Source organism: Falco punctatus (assembly GCF_963210335.1).
Source record: "Falco punctatus genome assembly, chromosome: 8".
Lineage (NCBI taxonomy): Eukaryota > Metazoa > Chordata > Aves > Falconiformes > Falconidae > Falco > Falco punctatus.
Genome location: NC_137588.1, coordinates 26,986,820 through 27,001,374, shown reverse-complemented (window position 1 = coordinate 27,001,374; position 14,555 = coordinate 26,986,820). Strand labels below are relative to the sequence as shown.

The 14,555-nt window shown below is 43.8% G+C and overlaps 1 protein-coding gene across 3 annotated transcripts in view; it reads left to right on the top strand.

The window, feature by feature from the left end:
- The first annotated feature begins 2,895 nt into the window (after nucleotides 1–2,895).
- Nucleotides 2,896–14,555, top strand: part of SMARCAL1 (SNF2 related chromatin remodeling annealing helicase 1) — a 40,626-nt gene continuing 28,966 nt past the window's right edge. The window contains exons 1-6 of one of the 3 annotated variants that reach the window (XM_080398747.1): nucleotides 2,896–2,978; nucleotides 3,945–4,883; nucleotides 5,567–5,617; nucleotides 8,275–8,535; nucleotides 9,713–9,763; nucleotides 13,572–13,752. In XM_080398747.1, coding sequence (XP_080254873.1) covers nucleotides 4,013–4,883; nucleotides 5,567–5,617; nucleotides 8,275–8,535; nucleotides 9,713–9,763; nucleotides 13,572–13,752 — 1,415 coding nt within the window. In that variant the 5' untranslated portion in view covers nucleotides 2,896–2,978; nucleotides 3,945–4,012. The other 2 variants (XM_080398749.1, XM_080398748.1) reach the window with 2 other exon arrangements.

Genomic DNA, 14,555 nt, shown 5'->3' with positions numbered 1-14,555 from the left:
TAGCAGAACCTCTCAAAAGCAGCTCAAAACCCCTCAGAGGACATTCCATGAGATTTCAGAATAGCTCTGGGGTGTTGGGTCACTCGTATATTGCGTATTAGCAGCTGATCACACAAGATGTACAACACAGGCAGTTCGGTCCTCATTTGGAAGCCAGCAGTCAGGACCAGCCAGCCCAGCCCATGAAAGAACATTCAGAGCACAATCCAAGTGATGGAAAGATCCTGGTAAGAACAGCACTGAGAACCCCATTTCCTTATATTTTTTCACTGATGGGAGCATTTCTCTGGTAGTGTGTGAGCCACTTCCTCTGCAGCAGAGCTGGGGTGTGCTAACGCTCCCAGTACTCCCAGGATTTTTGTAGTGCATCTCTGTTCCCTGACCCAGTATGTGGATAGTGAGTCCAAGCCTCTGCTGGAAGCATGTTCTGACTGAAAGGACACCTGGAGTGCTACCAGCAAACTGCCCGCAAATGGCCTTTCATTTTGTAGGTCTGTTCTCTGCATGGCTGGGCTGTTCCTTGTGCCTTGCTGAAGTTGTGCCATATGGAGCAAATGCTTCAACGTCTGTCTGTGTGTCTGCCTGACCGTGCAACCCTAGAACTCTCTGCAAATGATGTTCCGCTCTCAGCATTTTCACAAGTTGGGGACAGTGCCCGGATAAGGGCTTTTCTCCACTTTTCCCAAGGTGGTGTTTGGTTTTTTTCCCCCTAATCTCCCAAAGCATAAGGAGCCATCACCAGAGACCTGGAACTGGATGGCTGCTGGCAGGGAGAAGGTGGCTGCAAACAGTTGCAGGGTTATGCTCTGCCTATTCTCTCTCTCTTTCCCCCATATGTGACACTGGGATCTGATTTAGCTTTAGGCAGTTAAAAGTGTGACCAGAACAAGAAAAAAAAGGTGTCTCATTCATTCCATTCTCTCTCTGCTGCGTAGCCAGCTGGAGTCTGCTGGCTTGCAAAGGAAGAAAGAGCAATGGCAGAGGATCTCAACAGAGTCCACAGGGCTGAGCATCTTTTCCTAGCAAACCCACTGAGCAGTGAGGGGGCCTGGAATCTGGAAAACGGTTTGACTTTTTTCTTAAGAGAAGTTGGGACAAAACCCTGGACCAGACCTCTCCACAGCCCTGTGGTTTTCTTTCAAAGTGATGTGCTTGTGAGCACCTGAGTGCACATGGTGCGCTCACGTCTGTGTGTGTGCACTCCCAGTATTGTGCTGTGCGTTGAGTCGCACTTCGTTCTTGCTGCTTGCCTTGTTTTTCTTGGGCTGACAAGCTCCTGACTAACGGCAGTCACTGCTGCTTAATCAGGAAGCAATTTAAGGATAACCTTTTCTAATTAACCAGCAGAGAGAAGAATGAATACATTGTGAAGCCAGCTGGCTTCGGTGTCCCCAGCCAAAGGGTCTGTCAGGTAGGAGAAAATGGCATCTGGAGACAGGGATGGCGGCTCCAGACTTGCTACTGGGTAGGGTAGTGAAAGTCAGAGATGGGAGGGGGTTATGGTGCTCCCCAGGGCCTCTTCTCTGCTTTCTCCCCAGCTATCACTCTGGGCATGCACACAGGGATTACAGCTATCCAGAAAGGGTGGCTTATCGTGTATAATCAAGCCCCATGTATAATCAAAACCCTGGGAGATCCTTTTATTCAGAACTCTGATGCAATTACAATTAATTATCTTATTATGAAGGTGTTCACAGAATCGTGGAACAGCCCAGGTTGGAAGGGACCTTGAAAGATCATCTGGTTCAGTCTTTTGTGGGAAAGGGACCCTAGATGAGATTACCTAGCACTCTGTCCAATTGCACCTTGAAAACTAGTGATGGGGACCCCACAATTTCCCTGGGGAGGTTGTTCCAGTGATTGTTCTCAATGTAAAAAATTTCTTTCTTACATCAAGATGAAACCTCTTCCAGTGCAACTTGTTGAACAGCATGGGGCCCAGCATCAACCCCTGAGGGACCCCACTTATGACAAGCTGCCAGCCTGAATAAAACGCACTGATCATGGCCTTCTGCATGTGGCCTGTGAACCAATTTCCTACCCATCCCACAGACCACTCTCTGTCTGGCCAGTTCATGCAGGAGGAGGCTGTGGGAAACAGGGTTGAACACTTCGCTGAAGTTCAGGTAAACAACATCCACTGTTCTCTCCATGTTCATGGAATATGTTATTTTTTTGTAGAAGGTGACCAGGTTAGTCTGGCATGATTTGCCTTTGGTGAATATGTGCTGGCTTTTCCCAATCACCTGCTTAATTTGGTTTAATTCCTAGGAAGACTCATTCTACTAGTACTTTGCCAGGGACTGAAGTGACACTAATGGGCCTGTAGTTTCTTCCTTGGTCCTCTTTTGGTCCCTGCTTGTAGATAGCTCTGATGTTTGCCCTCTTCTACTTGCCAGGGTCATCCCCTCATCTCCACCACTGTTCAAAGATTACAGACAGCAGCCTTGCACCAATGTCTGCCACTGCTCTCAGCAATCTGGTGCACATTCCCTCCTCGCTAACGGCAACAGTTTTCATCCTTTTTAATGTACTACCTCCACTTTTTATTCCCCACTCATTGTCACCCATTTCAAAGCCATGCACATCAGCATGCCAGGCCTCCCAGACCAGGGGCTGCTGGTGAGGGAGCTCTGCCCCTGCCATGCAGCACTATGTGCTGTCTAGGACAAAGCCTCAGCCCGTGGCCGACAGCAGGGTCCTTGCACTACGTATTTGGGCCCGGCATGAACCCTGGCAAGACGGTGGCGGCGGCAGCTCCTAACCCGCCGACTCCTACAGCGAGACCGCGCAGTTCTCAGAGCCCCTAAGATGGCGCTGCCGTGAGGGGAAGACTAATTTCCCAGCGTGCCGAGCGCCCTGCGCGCCGTTTTGTGTTTCCCGTCATGCTGCGCACCGCCGGCCATTGGGTGCCGCTGGGCGGTGCCGCGGGGCTTGCTGGGAGCTGTAGTCCGCGCGGCGGCGGCCTCTGCCAGCTGGTGGGTGTGCGGGCCTGCGGCGGGGAGCGGCTGGGCCGGCGCTCAGAGCCGGCCCAGGGCGGACTGTGGTGGGGTCCTCGGGGGGCGAGGAGGGACTGAGGCTTGCGGCCCTTGAGCCCCAGCAGCGTGCGGTAGTGCTGGGCCCCTGTGGGGTGGTGGGTGGGCTTTTAGGACGGCGGGGGACCCCCAGCCTGCGGCAGGGGAGGGAGCTCAGTGGAGTTTGGGACAGGGAGCCTGGTGCCTGGGAGAGGAGCGGCGCGGGGAACGAGCCTCCATTTTTTACAGGATGGTGAGGAGCGTGGGTCTGTGAGCGCTGGACCAGGCGCGCAGCCCCCGGGGCATGTGGTAGGGGAGTAGGTGGCGTAAGGCCAGCTCCTGGGAGGTGTGGGGAGGTGGGTCCTCGCTTTTATCGGAAGGCCCTTGACTTGCGAGTGGACCTTTCTCAAGGCAGGAGCTGATTTTGCTTTTCGGGTTTCACTATGCATCTGCTACATGCTGTGAGATGCCCAAGAACTGGAAGGTGATTAGGAAAGATGGGGTGTCATCCCATCATTGCCGCTAGGTACCAGAAATACGAAATGTGTCCATGCAAGACTATGCAGAGATGTATTGCTTTGCATGCATTTGCCTTTGCAGGGTTCGCTCTGCGGTGCAGGGTGTCCCTGTGCTTGGCTATTTTATCAGTTCTGTTTGGATTTGCAGAGCAGAGTGCTCAGAATGGTGGTGGAGTAGCGGTTTTCTCCTTTTTCTTTATGTTTTATCTATGTGGAACTGGCACTCAAAGTCCCAGCAGTGGTTGTCTGCTTGCTATTAATGGCTCAGTGCTGGTCTGACAGCTTTGCTGTACTACTAAGTTTTTGTAGAATCAGTTACAGTAATACTGAGTTATCAATGCAATAACTATTTTGGGGGCAACAGAGTTGAAACTTACTTCCTCTCTCTGTTGTGGTTTTGTTTTTTTTTTAGGCTGCCCTCCCTTCCTGTAAAGAAGCAGGTACCTCTGTGATTCAGATTTATTGTTTGAATTATTGAAGATGTCATCAGGCCTTACAGAGGAACAAAAGAGAAGAATTGAAGAAAACCGCCAGATTGCTTTGGCTAGGAGAGCAGAGAGGCTAGCAGCCCAGAGAGCTGGGCAGGTGGGGATTGCTGGACCTCAGGTGAAAGAACAAAGTCCAGGCAGTCAGGGGAGCTTGAAGGAAGAAAACAATAATGTCAGGTTCATTGGCCAGCACCAACAGAATCCAAATAGTCCTGCGGACCAGAAGAGCTATCTTCAGAAAGATTATAATCATTACACTGCAAACCAACAGATGGCTGGTTCACATGGAGAGCAGCAAAAGAATTGTTCAGAGGACTCAGAACAAGCAAGTGGCATTAAGCAGTTCCCTACAACAATCCCAAATTCTCTGAGTTATTCCCATAAACATTACATGGATGTTGGTGGCCAAGAACATGGACGACAAGCTTTAATTAATCTTGGTACATTCCAGCAGCCCAAATGCTATCCAGCTTTCAAAAACCCTATAGAACCATCTCATCCTAGATTAATTGATAAGGAGCACCCTGACAGTAGTAAAGATTTACAAAGTCAGAACAAATCTACCATAAAATATGTTTCACCGCCAAGCAGCACCACCCCGACTGATTCAGAAACACTGATGAACACAAGCAGACCAACGGAAAGAGAAGGGGGAGGTGGTGCCTCTCAGGCTAGTGGTAGGATGCAGAAGCTGACCAGCTCTGCTGGTGCAGGTGCTACCTTTCAAGCTACATTTTGCAAGAAAGCAAATAGTATTACAAAAGGAAAATGCGTGAAATATGGGGAAGACAGATTCCAGGTCGAAATAGGGTATAATGCTGAACTTATTGCTGTGTTTAAGAAGATACCAAGCAAAAGCTATGGTAAGAATTGATTGTTTACTATTATCTCTGTTTTACATTGGATCGAAGTTTCAGTGTCTGCTGGAGCTGTAGTTGCTATATGCTTTTAGCAGTGCAGCTATTTCTGGGGTGGTATGTGGTATTAATGGGGGACTAAAGTAAAGACATCTGAAATTGGAAGGAAATTCCAGGCATAAATAGCCCAAGTTTTGATTTAGCCAAGAAGTCAGAAACACTGCTGTATGAACAGTGCTCGAAGAAGTTTAGTGATCGCAGCTGGTCAGTCTTTTGGGAGTGCAGGAAGAGAAGTTACTCCTAAATTGGTACAGGAAAATGGGTCACTTCAGCTGTAGTTCAGAGTTGATCAGCTGATTCTGTTAACTCTTGCTGAGAGCAGTGGAGTTTCCACCTTTTGGCTTGCTTCTGATCATTTCTCCTGCCTTTATTTGTTATAGTCTACTTTTGTTTCCCTGTCATGTGTTGCTGTTCCCTATGAACAGTTGCTGCATTCTTCTTGTCTTAGTATTGATGTGCCCTATGTTTTTTTTGGTGTCATGTAGCTGTAAACTTGGGTATACTGTTTTTTCAGATGTGTGTCATAAAGTTTGTATGACTAGATTGAATTCTGTTTTGCATCCCGTGAACATTGCACACGACCACTTTTTTTTTCTACCTCAAATGATGCATGCTCTGCCCTATTTTAGATCCTGCTATGAAAAAATGGAATTTCAGCATGGAAGATTACAGCAGTTTCAGTAAGTAAATGGGCTGTTGAATGACAAAAAAGAATCCAGATCTTGACCCTCTTCTCCTGTCTTCCATAATTATTATTTAGCTTTGTTATTGTCTGGAGTAATAAAAGTAGTGCTACTTAAATGTGATGCCCATCTTTTAGGCACCTAGCTCATAACATTCTTCTGACACTCTGTGGTTGAATAGAAATAACTTAATTTTTCACGTACCGCTCTGAGGTTTTTCAGCAACCAACAAGCCTGGTAACAGGAGAAATGCCTGCTGTGCAGTACTTCATGTGAATTAGTACTGAGAACTGAGTGTGTTATGCCTAATTTCTAGGTCTGTTCCTGTATTTTCTTTTTAAACAGCTCATCATTTTTTCTTCTTTATTTCTTCTTCTTTATGTTTTCTCCTGTTAATTTTAGGGGTCAGAAAAGGAAAAGGGGTAATTTTCTAGGGCTTTGAGTGAGACTGAAAAATGGATTTACCTTGTTTTGGCATAACAAGGATGGGTTTACCTCCCCCCCCCCCCCCCCCCCATCATTTTTTTCTGGAAAGATTTAGAGGTGAGAGAGGCAAACACTTCAGGTAAGATTTTCAAAAGCACATTGTATTGAAGTGAGTGATAAATCACTATTGATTTCAGTGGGAACAGAATTAGGCCTGTGTTGAGCACTTTGAAAAACCCACAGTTCAGTGCTGGTATTTTAGCTCCCCATGTGGGTTGCCACACATTTATAATTTAAATGATGCTGGTTTGCTTGAAGTGTATGAAGTACAGATGAGAGCAGAGACTCTGCACCAAGGAGCTTGCAACAAATGAAAAAGATAGTTTTTAGAAATCATTTTTTTTTCCTTAAAGCTATCAAATAGATGAGTTCTTTGTGGAAAGCTTCTGTTGACGTGAAGACAATGTGATCAACATTGAGCGGCAATATTGGGGAAAAATACCATGAGAAAAGGGAAGTGACTTAAAAGGCCCTTGGTTTGAAGTCTTTTAAGTGTAAAAACAATGATTTTAAAACTTCCCACTGTTAATTTTGTTCTTATGAATAATGGTGTCCTGTATTATGTTTCTTTGTACTATAAATTAAACGTGCAGTCCAGCCTAGAACCAGATGCTGAAATGAGAGTAAAATACAAGGGTTTTTTTCCAATTTCTTTCAGTATTAATTGTAGAGGTAAGATCTAACTGCAAAGCTAAAACAGTATCATGTGAAATCTTCTGCTTGGTGCATTGTGAGAAAGTCTAAATTGGTGGTTTGTTAGTGCTCTACTTGAAAAATTACTTCCATTTAATGCTCTTAAAGTTTTTCTTTGGAGTAGAAATCTCAAATCCTTGGGCTTATTCTGGAAGTCACTTACTGTTTTAAAATAAAGTTGGATGAAATCCAAGTGGTTTATATATTAGCTGGTAGGAAGAAAGTGTCTGAATTTCTTTCTTTCTCCCTCTTCTTCCCTTTTCAAATCTTAAATACTGAGCTTAAATTTTTTACGTTTTTGTTGCATATCAGTAAGCTGGACTATTTAAAAAGAAGCAGGGTGGATCATGATGTGCAGCTCAACGCTCAAAGGACAGGATTCACCTGGATCTACTCTAAACGGCTGCTGGATAGGGGAGGTTACCTCTCTACAAATACATAGAGGCAGAATGTGCTTAGTGGTCCCCTGCTCTTGAGTCTAATGGATTCTGGAGATGTTCATGAATCTGTGTTACTGTAGTACCTGAACTGGAGTCTTGGGGATGAACTTAGCTACTTTGGTGCTATAAAAATACAAGAGAAAATGGTTCTTGTTCCTTAATCATCACAGTCAGCTATAATAATAAAAGCAACATAAAAGCAACATGTGGGTATAGATTAGCAGAGAGACCCAGGGAAAAGTGGAATGTTTGTTAGTGTGGATAGCTGTGGTCTCAGGCTAACAGCTGTAAAATGCTGTGTCTCTTCTCTCCTCATGTCCTGGCATCATTACAGAGGTAGTTGCTAGTGGTTAGTAAGATAGGAGCGCAGATGTCTTAACTGTAAGACACAGTAGAATAAAGGGTGATGGACTTAAATTGTAATAAAGGGGATTCAGGGGTCTGGACTAGCTTCCTTCCTGATAGCCTTCCTACAGTATTGTGAGTATACAGCATTCCTCAGAGATGAGATGGCGTATCAGACATTGACACGAGGCAGATATTTTTAGATCTTTTTCCTTTGCTGTTTGCAGAAGCACCTTCCCATCTTTTCAGGCACGTGCTATTGATCACCATGCCCCTGTTGCTGTGACTTTTTAAGTGAAAATGCTGTACGGTTGTGTACAATTTACTGCTGAATGTGGTTTTGCAGATTGCTTGCCCTGGCCTAGTGAGCCACATTTTGGGATTGCTGATGAGAGGGAGCCTAATGCAGTGACAGTGCTGGACAAACACTTGTTCATCTACTGTCATGTTCCCTCTGTCCCTGCTGTATTCTCAGTGGAAAATCCCACCAACCTGCCCCTCCAGGTCATCACTCTCTCTATTCTTTGTCCCTGTGAGTGAAAGCAGGGTATCATCATTCCTTTTAAACTTGAAGATCCATCGAGTGTTTGTCATCCTCTTGTTCTTTCTCTTCCCAAAGCATCCTGTGCATCTTCAGTTTGTGTTCTTTGCTATTAACGCTTTCTCTGTATCTCTTGCTTTTCTCCTTAGTGGAAGCAGCAAATCAACTTTCATCAGTAATTCTGGTGCCACTGGAAGGAGAAAATGCAGTTGACTTGGCATCAAGCTCTCATTTCATTGGCAGTAGGGTTGATATGAAATCCCTCTTGAACATGTGTAAGAACTGGAAGAAACCCTCAGCCCTTTTCAAGGGGAAGTGCATGCTGATCTCTCGCTTGCGGTTCGAGGTTGATATTGGGTATTCTGCTGAAGTGATTAGTGTGTTCAAACAGATGAATTCCAGGAATTATGGTGAGTCTCTGGTTGTTTCTGCTTTATTCTAATGACATTGTTGGGGCTGCTCTTGGAGTGCTATGGATACTTCAGAGGAGAGAGATAGTGAGACTACATCCCTCTGAAAGAGCATGAGAGGATGTACTTTGGTGAAGATTTTGAGAGCTCCTGTAGTTCTGTTACAGTGCTGTATCCGTGTCCTGCACTTTGCTTGGTGGCTGAACATGGCTTCTTCTGGGCCTGTTAGCCAAGGTGGTATTTCAGGACTCAGTATAATTATGTTTACTTTTGAGGCGGGATGTGCTGATAATTTGCCATCAGTACAGAGACCATGCATAAGTTCTTGCCTTTGTTGTCAAATGCAGCTAGGCATTCTTGTATTGCTCCTTCTTTACTGTGGTGTATGATTGCAACTGCCTGCACAGATTAAGTTTACCAGCAGCTTTACTGATGTTTTTGAGGGAAGTGGAGCTGTTTTTTATGTTGGCATTCAGATTTCAACGGTAAACACCAGTTTTTCCCACTTGTAAGGTGGGAAATGAGACACAGAGTGATGAGATGACCTGCACAGTGTCACAGCACATCAGTGACAGCATGAGGAACAAATCCTGGAGCTCTTGTTCTTTGGGCAGAGCCCCACCTGGCTCATGTGTCTTCAGGTAACTCTGAATTCACTCTGCCTTTCCTGGAAGTTGTAGGCAAGTGCTACCTGGAGATAAACCTGCCAGGCAGTCATGTTACATTTTGGGTATTCATGAATTGGTGAATTTACTCTGTCGTGTCCTGAGAACATTCTCTGTAGGGTACAGAGGTAAAATCGAAAGTGATTGTCTTACTGACTGAAGTCAGAATTTGTTGGTTAACAAATACAAACCTTCACACACATTCTTCATCCCTTCTTGCAGTGAAGAGAAAGTGGTTGCCAAAATCCTTAGGCAGGTGGGTTCATTATAATGGTTCATTGACCTTGGCTTGCTCTGGTGATACCACTTCTAGACGTGTGCTCATACTTCGAAGACTTCTTCAAACTGTTTGCTTAACATGAAAGCAAACAGAGAATTGATTGCTGAACAAGGTAAGAATTCTTTTAAAGCAGTTCAGAAATGCAGAGGATATTGATGGATAGTGATATTCTTACAGAGAATTCAGTCTTTTAAAAAAAGTCTTACAGCAGTGTTTGTTGTAACTATTGCAGATATGAACACCAGAAAGTGGAATTTCCTGCTGGAGGACTATCCCAAACTAAGTGAGTATCGGTGTTTTTCTGGCTAGGGCTATTTTCTGCTGAATTAATTCTGACTTCATTTATTGGGCTAAGCCTTTTCACTTTGGGGAGATAAGTTGCTAACAAACTAGGAAGCAGGTGTCTTCCTGTTTTGTCAGATATTTACATTGCCCAGACTCAAAACTCTGCAAATGTGTGTTATTCATGGCAGTCCTTTAGGGGCCCATTGAAAAAGTCTTGTTTTGTCAGATTCTGCACTGAATTTCTGTGCTGTTTCTTAGAGCACATGGATGTATTTACTATCACAAAGTTATTGCTTGTAATGTACAGCAGCTCTACTTGAACTGAGGAGGTGCAGGAGAATGGATTCCTCTGTTCCCACTTGCCACATTTGAGGAGGTCAGTATGCTGGCTGCCAAGGCTTCCTGTCCTTACAGAAATTCTGTCTTACTGACTCTTTATCTGTGCTCTTATCCTCAGTGGCAGCCTGCCTTGCTCCCTTTTGTGTGTATATCAATTTATAAACTGGCACAGCCACGCCTTGCTCAGAAAAAAAACATTTATCAGGCTGTTTTACTTCACATTCTCTTAAGTAGTGTGCATGGTGTTAAGCTATTTCATTTCACACCCAGAAAATTTCATTTTTCAGGTCAGAGTGCTTGGTTTTCAAGTCAACTGATGATTTCTGTAACAACCAGTTCCTCCACTAGCTGATTTTGTTCAGCGTCATATGTTACTGCTGGTTAAAAAGCCTTTCGGTCAGCACACAACTGTTAACTTTTTAATTGATGTACAAGGCAGGTTAGAATTCAGGTTCCATAGCTGAGTTGATTTTGAGGCAAAGAAGATGATCTGTTTGTTTCTTTTGCAGAAGTGTGTAAATCTGCTCGAAGCAGAGGCGTTCTTCTTGGAGCAGAATTTCATACTCTACTAAAATACTTTGGTACTGGTTGATGGAAGCTTAAAAAAAAGCTTAGCAAAAAATCTTTTTAAGAGAGCATCATATTTTCTCTTCCAAGTGGACTCTAAGCACATAGTGTTGCTACAGTGTTCGCTTCTTGGTAGAAGCTGGCCTAGTAGACTTCTGCCTTTATGCACGTGTATAATGCTGGTGAAACTGTGACTCACTGAACTGAAATGTAGAACTGTGGTTTGTGGTGTTTTGCTTTTTTTTTAAAAAAAAAATATGGATGACACTGCAGAATAATCCAGTCTCAGCAACATGCCCCTAGCACATCTGCTTTTTAGGTTTTTTTGTGTTAAGTTTGGAGTGCTTTGAGATGAATAGCATTATGCAAGTCTTAAGTGTTACAATTATATTAATCATCACAGTTGGCCTGCAGTGTTTGCCTTGGTACTCATGCAAGTGTATGTGGCTGTGGAATTTGATTGGGTAAGCTTCAAAAAGATAATAAGCAAGGTGCTCTGCACACATCCTTAGAAAGCGTTACTGAGTTTCAGAGCTGAGTTGTTCAGAGTAGTTTTTGTACAACATGGGCTCATGTTTCTAGGGGATACCGAAGCACATCTAATAACTGAGTATCTGTATGCTCCTATGATGCGTGTCTTAATAACATTAATAATGGTTGTAGGGCTGAAAGCCACATGGTGGAGCCTTGTAGGAATGCCACATCTTGAAAACAAGTGAGTGTGTCTTGGTGGAAACTATTATGAAACTCCAGGATTGGGATGTTAACAGGCCCTGATTTCAGTGAGAGCTGATGATCTCTCACAATTTGCAAAGAGAGCCTTTTGGATGTTGAAAGGGTCTGATCCTGTGTCACATGCTAGGCAGTCTGAACAAACACATCATATTCCAGACTGTCACTCTCTCAGCCATGCTGGCTGGCAGTTGCGTACGTTGCATGAAGTATTCAGAATCCCACAGATTTGAGGAAAGCGGGGTGGGGGTGGGGTGGAATTTCTATAAATCTGCTTGCAGGGTGTAATTTGTGAGGGCATTTGAGGCTTCTAGCACGTGCCTTTCTGAGGAACAGCATTCGCTTTGTGCCTGTTCATTTACCTACGTCAAGATAAAAAAAAAGAAAAGAATTTTTAAAAGCTGGTTGCCATTTCCAGCAGAGATAGCTGGGAACTGTTTGTAGAGGTTAATGTCTCTTTGCCTCGTTGCTCAGTCATCTTTATATAAAGGTCACTTCAGTAAAAAATGTCTGTTGGATGAATCATGCTGGTGGCAGATATATCTTAATCACTCTCCCAGCTCATGTACGGAACAATAGCAACAGAATTATCAGTGAGCAAATTGTAGCAATTATGCTAACACATAGCTCAGTCTGTGAGTGTAATAACAAGCTTGTGCTGTACTTCGGGTGGAAAGAGTTCCTGCTATTGAAGAAGAATAAATTAAACTGGAGAGTTTAAAAAGTTTGGTTGTTGCCCAACCACAAATGGAAATCTTTTCATATGTATATTTTTTGGAATTGCTTTCCCCCTTCATATGGCAGGGGTCCATCCTGCAGCTTTTTTTCTTGGAGATAACTGAAATAAACCTAACTGAATTCTGGAGGTGCATTTACTGCTGGTGTAGTGAGTTCTTATTTCAGTTACTTTTGCAAACAGCGTTGGTTTATGTCTTCCTGACTTCATACACAAACCAACCACTAAATAAAAAAAATAAATTAATAATTGCTTCCTGCAATAAAGGATCTGTGCGCATGCATTTGTGTTCCTAGTGTAGAGGTGTCTTTTGTTTCTCAGTCAGTGGTCAAAGATTATTAAACATGTTTTCCTAGTCCCAGCTCACTGCATGTTTTAAATTGGTATTTGTTTTCATAGAAATTTATTATTGGATTAAGAAGAAATACTTCTATCTTTTTGTAATGGGATAGAGAGGCTGCTGGAGGGGACTGAAATAAGGTTGTCTAAGAGGAGAATTGCCCTGACACTTTGCTTGTAGTGATGCGTGGGTTGAAAAAATGAAGGCTTCAAGGTCTTTGCGTAGTGGAGGCTGGGGATCCCTTTAGTTTGACCAGGAAGGTTTTATGCTGCAGATAAAGTTGAGAAGCTTCATGGGTGAAATGACAGTAGTGATGAGGGACTCAAGTGGCTGCCTGTGGGCTTGTTCTGGCCTGCAAGCTACTTTTGTCCAGGAGAACAGCAGTGCGTACCAGCTGAGCAGGGAGTTGCCATTGGGACCATGTCCCTGAAGGATGGCTGTCAGAGTGCTGCTGATGGTGGTACTAGAGCTGTTCCTTGGAGTCCTGGGGTACTTCCTGTTTTCTTATACAAACATGGTGAATGAGGGGTGATAAAGCAGAGACAGAGCCAAACCTCTGTGAATTTGGGGAACAGGAGGAGAAGAGAGTTTTCAAAGCTGAAGATGTATATTCTTTAGGTAATTGTGCCTCAGATCACTCCTGATCACTCAGGGATGATAGACCTCAGGGGTGTTTAATGCAGAATCCCAAGATCAAGATAAAGATGCCTCTGGTTTCTAAGCTTCAAAAGCTCTTTTGTTCAAATCCATACTTTTATTTCTGAGTAAAGTGTGCCCTAAGCTGCCCTCAGTGTGAATAATCCAGCTCCAGCTGTATTAGTAGCAATCATCTCTAAATGATGGCATCAGACTTTTAGTTTTTTATAACCAAGTCTAAACGCGAGGGGAGGAGATGTGATTCATCATGTTGTTCTGAAATAGACTACAGGAAAGAGGGCAGGCCAACACCTGTGCATGATGCAGTGGTTTCTTGAGCTGTTTTAGGATAGGAAATATTACTGTTAATGAGGTTGAGGGTTGTGCCCTGACATCTGTAATGTAAGTTGTGTGTATGTTGCCCCATCTGATAATAAACTGCTCTGTTCTTTGCAGTGGAAGTGTTACAGAGCCTTGTGTCAGTAGAAGTGGAGCCACTGCCCGAAGCAGTAATACAAACCTTTGCTGCTCAAATACAGAGATCTACATCACAGACAGACATTCCTGATGCTGACCTTTCAGCAGTGGACTCCAAAATTGTGAAGAGCCTCATGCCCTTTCAGCGGGAAGGTGTGAAGTATGTCCTTTTTGCATGGTGTTAAGAGATAGTCCTTGCCTAGAATTGTGTACTTTATATTGGTGTCCAGGCTGCATCCTCTCCCGTGGAAGGCTCCACATTTCTCCAGGGTCTTGGTCTGTTATGCTCTGGCACTCTGAGCTCTTGGTTGTTTGGTATGGTATGGTTTGTTTTGTTGGGGTGTTTTTTGTGGATTTTTTTTGAGCAACACATCTATTCTTTTTCTAGTTAGAATTCTTCATCATGAGTCAGGAGAAAAGTAGCATTTTGCTAGTCTCATAAAGTTGTTCAAATGATACATCTCTGATTTCCCTCTTGTGATTCAGTATGTGCCTAATTGTTGTATGATTTGGTTTTGTTTTATTATTATGTTGTGTTAGGTCATCTTCCTCCCCACTCCCCAAGTGCATCTCTATTGTTGCTGGTTTTTAAATACTAACTACAGGAAATGCAACCCAGACCCTGAGAGATGTAAAATGTCTCATTGTATGTAGAGAGAAACTTTCAAGTGTCTCTGTCCCCGTCATGTATGGTCATTAGTTGTTGTCTTCAGAATGCAATCCAGGAAGGTCTGTACTTGTATTAAAGTGGCATTGTTAGTAATACATTATTAGGTAAGCTAGGATGAGCTCTGGGACAGAATGTGGGCAGTGTCATGGAAAGAATGTGCTTTAAATAATTAGAAGGTCGTGAGACTACTCCTCATATGAAATCAAAGTCTTTAAGGACTGGGCTGAACCACGCTGTTCAGGAGCTTCCAAGCTTTGAGGAGAGATTTTTGAGAATTGCTTGTTTGTGTCAAG